The sequence below is a fragment of the Mizuhopecten yessoensis genome, unplaced genomic scaffold (assembly GCF_002113885.1).
Source record: "Mizuhopecten yessoensis strain PY_sf001 unplaced genomic scaffold, ASM211388v2 scaffold8123, whole genome shotgun sequence".
Lineage (NCBI taxonomy): Eukaryota > Metazoa > Mollusca > Bivalvia > Pectinida > Pectinidae > Mizuhopecten > Mizuhopecten yessoensis.
Genome location: NW_018407390.1, coordinates 2,477,194 through 2,491,111, shown reverse-complemented (window position 1 = coordinate 2,491,111; position 13,918 = coordinate 2,477,194). Strand labels below are relative to the sequence as shown.

The 13,918-nt window shown below is 35.7% G+C and overlaps 1 protein-coding gene across 1 annotated transcript in view; it reads right to left on the bottom strand.

Annotated features, from left to right (window-relative positions):
- Positions 1–7,810, bottom strand: part of LOC110454952 (protein PRRC1-like) — a 31,515-nt gene extending 23,705 nt beyond the window's left edge. The window contains exons 1-4 of the mRNA XM_021504783.1: positions 7,677–7,810; positions 5,300–5,457; positions 4,981–5,111; positions 486–523 (exon numbers count right to left, since the gene is read on the bottom strand). Coding sequence (XP_021360458.1) covers positions 486–523; positions 4,981–5,111; positions 5,300–5,393 — 263 coding nt within the window. The 5' untranslated portion in view covers positions 5,394–5,457; positions 7,677–7,810. The remainder of the gene's footprint in view (positions 1–485; positions 524–4,980; positions 5,112–5,299; positions 5,458–7,676) is intronic.
- Between the last annotated feature and the right edge of the window lie 6,108 nt (positions 7,811–13,918).

The window sequence follows — 13,918 nt, the reverse complement described above, 5'->3', positions numbered from 1 at the left end:
AGTATAAGGGTGTAACTTGACACGTACAGTATAAGGGTGTAACTTGACACGTATAGTATAAGGGTGTAACTTGACACGTATAGTATAAGGGTGTAACTTGACACGTACAGTATAAGTGGGGTGTAACTTGACATGTACAGTATAACACCCTTATACTGTATGTGTCAAGTTACATCCTTATACTGTTTGTGTCAAGTTACACCATTATATATGTGTATATGTAAAACTCTGTTTCTGATCCTTTATGCCAGTATATTTCCATCTCACCAGTATTAAAGGTCACAAGACAGTTTCATTTTGATATCTTTAAACATTTTTTAAAGTTATAGCCCTGACAAGATATTTTTAGAAGAACAAAGAACCTTTACTTATACAATTCTCCCTTTATTTGAAGGGCAGGCATAATGAAGCCAATCTTATAATAAAGCATAATTCACATATCATATTAAAATCCATATTCAAAGCTTAACCTACATTCTACTTACTGTTGTGGTGTTCCACTTGCAATACTAGATATTCCTGTCTGAAAATACAAGAATTAAGAAAACAATCTTAAAGCTGATAATTGGGTATCAATTTAATCAAGAAACACCGACAGATCTTAGTTTATTACATTCTAAATCTACTGCAGATTTACTCAGTGATTTTTGTTTGTCAATTTTAAGTTATTTTATACATGCACACTAGCCTACAGCATAACCAAATCAACTTGTTGATTTTATTGTTATCTTATTTGATTATTTTTTACAACTAAGTATACATATACAAGAGGCCCAATGGGCTTGCATCACTTACCTTGTATTAATTTAACACGTGTTACCTTAAAAGTGGACTTAGGTCAGATATATTTAAATAGACTAAGTATAGCTTCTGGCAAAAAATATCTTTACCTATGACTCCTGGTCCTTTGAAAAATCTGTTGAAAGACTTCAACTAATTGGCTTGTGTGACCTTGAAATTCTAACAGAGGACATGTATTCAGTTGAACAGGATGAATATGTATAGCACTTCATCTAAGCATGCAGCTATCTAAATATCATCAACCTGGGTCTTTTGGTTATTACTAAGAGACCATTCAAAGGTTTATACAAATAAGACCCCAGTGACCCTGAAAGTAGGTCAAGGTCATTCATTTGAACAAATTTGATATCTCTTCATTCCAGCATGCAACTGGCCAAATATCATTGCCCTAGTCCTTTTGAGTATTGAGAGATATTTCTTTAAAGATTTTAATATCTTTGACCCCTGTGACATTAAAAGGGGGTCAAAGTCACTGATTTTATACTTGGTAGCCCTCCATCTCAGCATGCTACTGGCAAAATATCATCTCCCTATTCCTATTGGTTATATAGAAGAAATCAGTTATATGAAAAACTGAAAAGACAGACAACTGATGCCACACTACGGCATAAGCTCACTTTGCCCTGTGGGCTAGGTGAGCTAAATATTGGTCCTTTTTTTCTGATGAGAGACAGAAAGAATACAAATAATAACAGTCATCGTAATATAACACATAAACAGTTCACTGGCTGTGCTATATGAACCTGTATATGTAACCTATGTTACCAGTGTACGTGTAGACGTATATATATGTAGATGTTTATAGATCCGTATCGGGTCCTTTACTCAAAGGGAAAACTTTCAGGGCCGTAATATACCGAGCAGCCCAAGGTCTCCAGACACTGATATAAACAGAACAATCATTTCAATCTCTTCTGGGAAGGATGATAATTCTGAACCCAGTACCCAGGGTTTCAGGGAACTTCTAGAAAGTCTGGTATGGAATGTTCGACCGGTGAGAACCTGTAAACCTCCGGATAGATATGGAAATTGGGTAACCTTACAACTTGCGATGAGAGGACCTGATACTGATGAAGTATTTGTGTAATTTTGTAACTGTATCATTTTAAGTATAGCTAGTTGAAGATTTGATTTTATGTGTAGTGTTCCTGTGCAAATATGCTAGAAGGGGTGAAATACTACCCAGGTTCAGCGTAATGACTGGACACCTGTTGCAAGACATTAGGGTGTGTATGTAGGTGGCATCTTATCATACCTGGTACCAGGGAAGGATTCTTTGGATACCAAAAGTTGAATCATTTTGTAATATTGTTGTATTGAAGGACACAGTGATGGTGACACATTTGTGTTCAATCCTGAGATTTATCTCCAGGTTCAGCTGAGCCACTCATAACATTGTACAAATAATTTTAGTCAAGAATTTTGTTTTTTTCCACGAATAATGTGACTGCTTTGTTTTATTTTTAGATTAATGCATGGGTATACAATACCATGTTGTAATTTGAATATTGGTTTATTTACCTATTCAGGCAGTCCTTAACTCGACCTTATATGGCTGCACATCAAAGTTTTTTTAAGTCACAAACTGAATGTAATTATCATGGTAATAATTAAGTAATTAAGTAAATGTTAATGATTGGACCATGCTCACGAGAGCACGTCTCATTTATAGCTGCATTAGATTCTGGTACACCTGCGAAGTTCTAGTACAGATACTGCCGCTGGGAGGCCTAGTAAGTACATGTATGCGTGCTTGGATGTTAGAATGAGGGCGTGAATCAATTTGGTGTGTTAGTTGTTATCTGGTCTGTTTTCATTTTTTTAATAATAGTAATAATTTGAAGTTCTTATATACCGCTTTATCACAACCTAGTTTGTAGGTCGTCTTAAAGTGGTTCACAAATTATTATCCGTGGTTATAGGGCCTTTGCAACCAGCCAATATCTTTCTCAACTCCCTGGGGAGCATACAGCCGGTGCTGTCATTTCGGCGCTAACAGCTAGCATTCTACAATTCTAGCACTGCCCAACAACATACTCATTTACAGCTGAGTAGACTGGAATAAGCAGAGTAAAGTATCTTGCACAAAGATACAACACAGTGCCGTGCTGCAACTCAAACCTGCAACCCTTCGGTCACAAGCCTGGCGTTCTACCATTAGACTACAGTGTCTCCTACCGTGTTTCAGTGTTGTAATCTTGTTTGTTTCTTCTTTGTAGGTTTTTATATCTGAATCATGAATCAACCATATTTGAACCCTATCGTCTTCGATTTATTGTGACCCTGGTGACATATACAATACATGTCTATATTTATCAACCTGAAGAAAAGTCTTGGTTTTTTTTTAAATCAGTGTTTCTAAAATAACTTTATGTTGTTCTGGTTGTATCCAAACTTAATTAACTCTTATGTAAGATCATTTGAAAACACTGCCTTTTGTTGGGTCATAGGTAATTTCCTTTGATTTTCGGTGCTAGTTTTCTCTCATGAAACTTGGCTAATATTTGTAGTACAGTGTGTAAATTTCAGGTAATATTGCTTTTTATGACCAAAAGTTATTAATTCGCAATGTTGTCAAGGATTTTATAGGTCCCTTTCTTGAAACTTGACAAACCAACCAAATATCCAACATGCGCACTTATATAAGTGGTCATAAATTAGGAAACGCCACTTTCATTGTGGCCAGTTATTGTGATTATCATCATCAGTGTAAAATAAAGTCGGAAAACATTTCGTTGTTGGAAACTGCCATTAAGGACCTCACAGCTTTAATTTGCCTTAGGCCATAATAAATTATTTGCTAGATTCTCATCCCCGCCCGCCCCCTCTTTGAGGCCCCGCCCCAATTTTTTTTATTTGCGAAAAAAAAACGAAAATACGAAATCCGGATTTTTTTCTCGTTTTCCGCTTCAAAAATTAGTTTTATATTATCAATTTCCGGTTGTAGAAAACTCGTCGTCTGCAAGTATGGTTTTTGTAATTCTAAAGCTGAAACGGCAACTTGCCGTTCTTAAAGATTGGTATGGGTGTTCAGTAGCCGATACTAAAACATTAATGCAAGTCTTTACTGAATTAGCCGAAGGAACAATTGACAAATCTGCGCCCGTCGAGTGTGGTAACAGGGCCGTTGTGTCGGCCGGTAAATCGAAAGTGGAACTGACCCAGTGTGATGGCGCATGTACGGTGGGGGAAGTGGTGTCGTACCTCGGAGCTTATTTAGAATTTAATATTGATGCTGATACAGAAGAGCAGTCGGCAACTGCCAGTGCGAAATCCGACGCATTTACAATTTTAATGTCGGGATTTTCTAAAGCAACAATGGCAAGGTCACTGTAACTAAAAGAGGACGATATGTGAAAAAGTAGACTGGCCACCAGCCCCTAAGTTTTTATGAAGAATTTCTCGACTGCATTTTACTACTAGCTTATCTCCCCCTAGTTTAGAACTTAGAATCAGACATCCAAGTGATCAAAATTATTAGAGTTAGTTTTTTCTTAATTATTTAATATTCTAGAGACGGTGGCCAGTCTAGTGAAAAAGTAATGTGGTGTGTATTCATACCAAAAGTTAGTACAGATATATATGTTGACTGAACAGTGAAATGGTGTTCAATGTGTATACTGCATAGTCAAAGTTGTTATTAACAAAAAATAAAGATAAATGTACACTGAACATGCGCCTTTATTGCACTATTCTAACACATTTGCAACCATTTCAAATTTTAGGAAAAATAAGAAATAAAAAATAAAATTCGCCCCCCCCGCCCCAATTTTGAAAAGAATTTGGATGAGAATCTAGCAATTAATTTATTATGGCCTTATTAGCAGTATCAATGTCTTGTTAAAACAAATAGCCCACCCATGAGTTGGCATAAATAAACAGTTTTCAGTTTCTTTATAAATATTCGCCCCAAGACTTTGTTTAGCTATTGACCCAACTGCAAAAAAAACATCCCGATTGAATTACAAAGTATTCCATTTAGTTTATTTCAACTAACACAATTACAAAACCTTGTGACCTTACATTATGACTTGTGATCTCAAAATAGTTGCAAGGGTTTGTATATAAAAAAAAATAATGTAGTTTTAACCTGAAAAGCATCTAATTTACTAGCATCAATCTGACTTGATTTTTGCAGAAAGAATGAATAGAGAAACATTATTCTACACTGACTCTTACCTGTGGGGTTTGTGTTGAATCATTAGAACCAACATTCATAAATGCTGGCAAAGGTGCAGGGGGACTGACCCCAATATTAGCTCCCCCTGGTGGTGACTGCAATGTCATGTCTGTTTTGGAGACAGCAGAATCTGAAATGTAATACACGTATCATTGACACACTAAATTCCTGACAAAAATAGCAGAAAACTTACGAATATCAAAATTTTACAATGCTGAAACCTAAATCACATATAACATTTGAAAGCTCTCAGATGTACTGTATTTCTAATATATATATGCTGTATGTCAATCTACACATGCTACGATATCTGCTTACCAGGAGTCTGTGGATCTTCCTGCATTCTAGAAGCCAGTTCAGCTTCCTCCTTGGTGATAATCTCTGCTGATTCATCTGAAGATTCCTCCATCATGATGGCCTCTTACTGTATGGTTACCCTGCAGTCGCTAGTTCCAAAATCAAAGTGCCCCAGACAGCTGAAAAATTCATAGAAATATTGAATTGTTGAGTCAACACAGGAGAAGTATTGACTGCTTCACGTATAAAGTGATGTGCCAAAAGCTAGTGCGCATTATGTTGTTTGCTTGCAAAGCTGTGTCATTCAAATAGATCATGAATGCCATACAAAAACAGCTCAATGCTTTAACATTGCAAATGAATATATGTGGGCCTAGTTGTTCAAAAGGTGGTAATTCAACTTATTATAGAATAATACTCATTGATTAACGACATTTCCGACCCCTAATAATTTGGTCAATATACAAGTTTTAACTCATATAATTTATTGGCTGCGTTTTAAAAATACATTTTTTTTTTATATTTAGATAATATAACATTGGCTGCTAACACTAAAGGAAACCAGCATGATCAATACCACTATCACGGGAAAGGCACCTGTGGACGTCTGTCAACACATACAGAAGCCAGTCTTTATCGACATGTCCTAAAATTACTCCAGTATGGTGGAGGTATATTGATGACGTGTTTATCATCAGGACCCATTCCAGAGAGGATCTTTCTTCCTTCTTCGATTCAATGAACTGACTCATTTCACGCAACCATCAAATTGACCACAGAGATCAGTGATGTTCAAGTGGACTTTTTAGACACTACTGCTTCATTAGGAAGGACAACTCTTTAGGCACCGAAGTCTTCAACAAGCCCACTAACGCGTTTATGTTTACATTACCATAGCTGTCACCCAAAACATGGGATATATCTTTTCATATATCTAATTATAATATAATGGTCAATTTATCCATTTAATTGCGATAACATTAATTAATATTAATTACTAACCTGAGTTATCGGAAGTTTGTAAATGATGTGGATTAATCAGGTTACCTTACAAGCTTCAGCTGTAGGGAATTTCCCCTTTAGCTTAGCTGTAGTGCATCGGGCTGGAGAGCCAAGGGTCGCGGGTTCGAGCCCCAGCAACGGCACTATCTTTATTACTATTCCTTGTTCTATTACAAACAGGTGCTGTTGACCCTCCCAGTTCAAGGTGCGGGGAGTCAAAGAACCTGGGTTGTCGTTAGACAAATGGGGGGAATAGTGTAAAAGATATGGATTAATTAGGTTGCCTTACAAGGGTCAGCTGTAGGGAATTTACCTTTAGCTCAGCTGTAGAGCATCGGGCTGGAGAGCCAAGGGTCGGGGGTTCGAGCCCCAGCAACGGCACTATCTTTATTACTATTCCTTGTTCTATTACAAACAGGTGCTGTTGCCCCTCCCAGTTCAAGGTGCGGGGAGTCAGAGAACCTGGGTTGTCGTTAGACAAAAGGGGGGAATAGTGTAAAAGATGTGGATTAATTAGGTTGCCTTACAAGCGTCAGCTGTAGGGAATTTACCTTTAGCTCAGTGGTAGAGCATCGGGCTGGAGAGCCAAGGGTCGCGGGTTCGAGCCCCAGTGATGACAGCACTATCTTTATCATTATTCCTCGTCCTATTACAAGTTTCTTATATATGTACTTTGAAATTGGGGTTATCAGACTTGAAAACAATATAACCTCACATGTAAAAGGTTCCTCAGACTTTGTGGGTACTTTAATTAGGGGCTGAAAATCGTATCTTTGCCCTAGCTGACAAGCTATTTCTGGCAATACCGGTCGGCAAGTAATGAAGAATTTTACCTCATTTTTTTGTGAAGCTTGTTTATGTTGAGAACACTCCCACCTACCACGTCTTATTTTGTTCTTCTCCTGCTTCACAGAAATACTATCATAAAGGTTTCATGGTCCTTGATCATGTGTACATGGTCTGTGTGAAAACACCATAGTAAATTCCACGTCTTGTGGAAAGGAAGAGCGTGATATATAACTATTTTGTGTTGGTGTTGTGGTCTCTATCTTAGCCGATCTGGCAGATATTGTCAATGTTATTGTTCTAACCAGTTATGTTATTGTTATATAGACGAGTACCAATATGCCCTAAACTGTTAAAGATGAGAGAAACTGTCTCTTTCTCTTAATATTTGCATTGGACAGGAAATAGCCGGTACTCGATTTGTAATGGTTTAAATCGTCACTCTGATTCATTATGTGACAACGTAGGGTTACCGACTTGTGTGCCAAGTAAACTAATAATAACAATTCTGAGACTGGAGATGAAAGAGTCCCCGGTCCGATTTTGTAACAAATCACAGAATTTATAAAACAATTAATGCCTATTGGCAAAATATTACTATCACCTATACCTGCAAATTCCAAGCGAATGCACGTCCAAAGTATAAACGATTCAGTTTAAAAACTTTGTTTAACAACACTGACAGTGTTTACTGTAGGCCTACTGCTGGAAAGATGGCCCCTTCTCACTTTGACGTCATAGCCACGTTGCGAGATCTTAATTAGAACATCCGGTGTTTCCCAGTTCTTAAAATAGATATGATAATGTCCCTAAATGACCTAACAAATAAGTCACTGGCTTGCCTCATTTTAAATTGTTTCCGGCCTGATTATTTTCTGAAATGTAATCAAATAATGTCGACAGCAAACAGTGGAGAAACAAGTACAATGTAATGGCGTTTGAATTTTTTGACAGAAGTAGGCAGGTAGAGTTAACATATACTAGACTACTCAGAGACGTACACTGCGACAAAATATATTGTTTTTATAAATACCATAGGCCTACTGGACTACAATTTTATACTCTTTTATGTTACCTGTTTTAGGACCAGAAATCAACATTTAAACATGCTTATATATAATTAACCCCTTCATTATCCTCCAAAATTTCCTCGACGTACATCATTTTTACTGGTTTTCTGATGTGTTTACTTTGAAGTCATCTTGTACTTTTTTTAAATGTCACTGAAAACAAACTATTTGGTGGAAATGTTGACAAATATCTTTCTTGTTATACCATCAGAGGAAAATGCTTTAATTTAATTTAAAAGTACTATTCGAACCATTTTCTGACCGTGTACCAATTTGGGTAGAGTACCAATTGTGGGAACGTGACGTTATATCATAGCACCACGGATCGAATCCCTTTCACACTTTAAATAGAAATGAGCCAAACATAGCTAGGTCTCTGTATATTACAGCTCAATTATCTTAGCCATCTCTAAGTTATCGTTACAGTGTATGCTTCACAGTGAGTGCCAATGTAGGATTCTAACACCACAGTTTGATAAATAATCACAATTTAAACCAGAGACGTATACACATATGTATATATATTTTGTAATATATACGTCTCTGTTTAAACCAGAAACGCATATTACATTTAATATACGTCTCTGTTTAAACCAAGTTCTCTCTAATAGCACAAGATTTGAAACAAGTAAAATCTAAAACTTATTATGAGGTTCATAAAACCACGGAATTCGATTAGTCCGTGATATTAGCCAACTAAATCGAAACGTGAAAAGTAAAATACATCTATATTGCAATATAAAAATATAATTATAAAGAGGAATCTTGTCTATTGGCATTAGGTTTTGACTTAAGTCGGCTAATTACTTATTACTGAATTTCGAATAAGCGACCACAATTTGGAGATTGAAGCCAGTAGGAATAAACAGATTTCCAGAAGCGACAAAACGATGAAAACAAAATCTTCTCCCATTGTTTAGCTTATTAAAATTTGAGAAATGATTTCCTACTCAATAGCAATACAAAATACATACAAATCGTCTCCGTTATATTACAAGCTGACGATCTCGGTCTGACAGTGTATGAGGAATACTAGTCTCTTTATTAACAGTCACTTGAACTGAAGAAGGTGGGCTTGCAATTGCTTGCTTCGTGATAATGCGCTAATGAATTTAGGATAATGTATCTCTAACATATTGAGACTAAATGTTCACTCACACTGTATATAACTCCGAATATTATTGTCCTATGTTGCTTTGTATTTATATGTCCTGCTATCAACTTACCATGTATACATGTACAAAAGTGCAAACACAATTATTATCATATTATTTATTACTTTGACAACAAGTCCGTTTTTCAACCTTGTATCTCACAGGCATCAGTGTTAGAAGTTTAATTTAATTTAATTTTACGAAATTTAAACAGTTTTGTTTTAACCCGACGGAAGAATTGGAGAAATTGACTCTTTATTAATACACATGTTATTAAGAAAAATATGTTCCGTAAAACCACAAAAAATTAAGAATCTTCGATAAGTTGAGACACTCACAAACAGGTTTTTATTAACTTTCATGTACTCTGATTTCAAATTGGTGATATACACACTCGATATAACGTGATTTGAAAAAAAAATATAGTTGAAGCGTGACTACTCAATCAACCGTATCGATACTCGAAAAGACATATATAAAAGCCTCGGCTTCACTTTTATACAGGGGGGAAGTGTGTATTACTGGGTGAAGAATCATCTTTATTAGACCATCTTCTGGTACATAACGCATAATTCTGTTCGGCTCTCCAATGTAACTGGTAAATAATTTAATCTTACTTGTAACACGCATTTTCATTGGCTTAAAAAATTAAGTTATCAGCCCATAACGTAAAAAATGGCGTCGCCGTTTGTAGCGTCGCTTTTGATTGGCGGATACAGCGGCGTAATAATTTCAAAGAGAAAAGAGTTCATCAATAAAAGCGGATTTCCATAGGGATTGTGTATAGTTATAAGGATTGACTTGAATATATTTTTTATGTTATGGAGCTATAACACACAAAAAACGGAGTGTACTTTCATCATAAACCGCTTCGCTTCGCGGTTTATTTAGAGTACACTCTGTTTTTTTGTGTTATATCTCCATAACATGAAAAATATATTCAAGTTAATCCTTAAATAACAACACAGCGTTTGTTTAGGAATTAATGCAAAGTCTTAGGTTGTTTCTGATTGATCTGAAAACATATATCTTATAAATGGGTTTTAACATTGAACATAACGCTGCTTTTAGGTAAATAACAGCGTTGTTTACAGTTGTGAGCTTTATGTGGTAATTAGATAACAACTTTGTTTACAGTTGTGAGCTTTATGTGGTAAGTAAATAACAGCGTTGTTTACAGTTGTGAGCTTTATGTGGTAAGTAAATAACAGCGTTGTTTACAGTTGTGAGCTTTATGTGGTAAGTAAATAACAGCGTTGTTTACAGTTGTGAGCTTTATGTGGTAAGTAAATAACAGCGTTGTTTACAGTTGTGAGCTTTATGTGGTAAGTAAATAACAGCGTTGTTTACAGTTGTTAGCTTTATGTGGTAATTAAATAACGACTTTGTTTACAGTTGTTAGCTTTATGTGGTAAGTAAATAACAACTTTGTTTACAGTTGTTAGCTTTATGAGGTAAGTAAATAACAACTTTGTTTACAGTTGTTAGCTTTATGTGGTAAGTAAATAACAACGCTGGTGTGCATTTCTTGACTTTATCTGAAAAATAACAACTTTCCTAGTCCGAAGTAATTATCTCCTTTTTATAGGGTGGAGCATAAAAAATGACAAGGAGCTCGAGTTATTTCGGACTAGTACTGCAGGAATAATAGGATTTAATTACATACATAGAAAAGATCGCCAGTACGTTTGCCATCTTCGAAATGCCAAGATCTCGATAAAGTATTTGCTTGGTTCCATCACGGAATTAGATCAGATCTAAGTCCGTGGTTCCATATAACAAGCCTTGGGTTTTTTTCATGTTAAGTTCAAGGATGGAGGGAAGATATATATTGACAAAGGGCAAGTAAATTATATATATATAATTGTGTTATTGACAAAACAAACGTTTTCACTTCAGACCTGAAGATCTAATACAGTGGAAACATGTGTGCGAAATGTAACGTCTTCTTTGTCAAGAACACTTATATATATATATATATATATATAAGCATAGCATTAACTTTTTAATAAATTCTCATACTTGTTAGCTTTATTTGGTAAATAACAACGCCGCTAATGTTTGATAGTGTTACACGGAGCTAGATAAGAATCTAAGCCCTTGTTTTTATCTTACCGTACCCGGTAAGTTATGTCTTCCAAACATAGAAAAGATCGCCAGTACCGTTAAAATCAGGCGTTATCTACGTTAACTTCCTTAATTAACAAGTATGTTGTTCATAACGGAGGGTTTGGCACCCTGTGAGGCCCTGGTAGTGTGAATACAGGTGAGAATTGCTTGCCACGGCTTTGACAGGTGACACCGGAACATTTTTTTTCTCTCTGGACATTTAATGGTCTTTCTTACGGTAACTCAGCTAATATAAGCGACGAAAATTAGTCTGTCAAAATGTAGTGATCGTGACTGTCCGGAGTGTTAGGCTTGACCATATCGTTCCGACATGTCGCCGAGTTCGCCGATTCACACTCCGTTTAAGGTGGTGTTAATGAACACGTGTCGTTTCCTTTTGACGTCAGATCAGCTAGAGTTCCTCTGTCTTGTGAATAGAGGTGCTGTTCAAAAAATCCTGATTTAAAACATAGTTTCCGTAATGTCCAGCCTCTGTTCAATATGTACAGTAACACCAACACATTGTATATATAAAAATCACTTATTGTTTATCACTTATCGAGCCCCAGCGACGACACTATCTTTATCACTATTCCTCGTCGTAATACAAACTGGTGCCGTTGACCCTCCCCGTTCAAGGTAGGATAATTATAACCATTGGCGGGGAGTCAAAGATTCTGGGTTGGTGTTTGAAAAAATGGGGGAATAGTGTAAAAGATGTGCGTTGATTAGGTTGCCTTACAAGCGTCTCAGCTGTAGGGAATTTCCCTTTAGCTCAGCGGTAGAGCATCGTGCAGGAGAGTCAATTAAGGGTCGCGGGTTAGAGCCCCAGCGACGGCACTATCTTTATCACTATCACTCGTCCCACTACAACGCATTATTCAAATTAAAATAATACATTGTTTACATTTACATCAACACATTGTTTACACAAAAATCAACACAATGTTTACATTAACATCAACACATTGTTTACACAAACATCAACACATTGTTTACACAAACATAAACACATTGTTTACATAAACACAATGTTAACATCAACACATTGTTTACATTAACATCAACAAATTGTTTACACAAACATCAACACATTGTTTACATTAACATCAACAAATTGTTTACACAAACATCAACACATTGTTTAAACAAACATCAACACATTGTTTACACTAACATCAACACATTGTTTACACAAACATTAACACATTGTTTACACAAACATCAACACATTGTTTACACAAACATCAACACATTGTTTACACAAACATCAACACATTGTTTACACAAACATCAACACATTGTTTACACAAACATCAACACATTGTTTACACAAACATCAACACATTGTTTACACAAACATCAACACATTGTTTACACAAACATCAACACATTGTTTACACAAACATCAACACATTGTTTACACAAACATCAACACATTGTTTACACAAACATCAACACATTGTTAACATCAACACATTGTTAAAATTAACAACAACACATTGTTTACACAAAAATCAACACATTGTTTACACAAAAATCAACACATTGTTTACACAAACATCAACACATTGTTTACACAAACATCAACACATTGTTAACATCAACACATTGTTAAAATTAACAACAACACATTGTTTACACAAACATAAACACATTGTTTACACAAACATCAACACATTGTAAACAATAACGACGCCGCTAATGTTTGATAGTGTTACACGGAGCTAGATAAGAATCTAAGCCCTTGTTTTTATCTTACCGTACCCGGTAAGTTATGCCTTCTAAGCATAGAAAAGATCGCCAGTACTGTTAAAATCAGGCGTTACCTACGTTAACTTCCTTAATTAACAAGTATGTTGTTCATAACGGAGGGTTTGGCACCTTGTGAGGCCCTGGTAGTGTGAATACAGGTGAGAATTGCTGGCCACGGCTTTGACAGGTGACACCGGAACATTTTTTTCTCTCTGGACATTTAATGGTCTTTCTTACGGTAACTCAGCTAACACTAACATCAACACCATGGTGACACCTAACATTAAACATTGCCTCCACTAACATCAACATATTGTAAACATTAACATCAAAATATTGTTTACACTACACATAACACATTGTTTACACCAAAACCAACACATTGTTTACATTAACATCAACACATTTTTGTACTAAACATAACACATTGTTTACACAAATAAAAACACATTATTTACACAAATTTCAACATTTTGTTTACACCAACATCCAAAATTTGATTACACTAATATCAACACCATGTTGACACTTAACACGATACATTGCTTACATTAAAATCAGCATATTGTTTACACTACACATAACACATTGTTTACACTACACATAACACATTGTTTACACTACACATAACACATTGTTTGCACTACACATAACACATTGTTTTCACTACACATAACCAATTGTTTACACTACACATAACACATTGTTTACACTACACATAACACATTGTTTACACTACACATAACACATTGTTTACACTACAC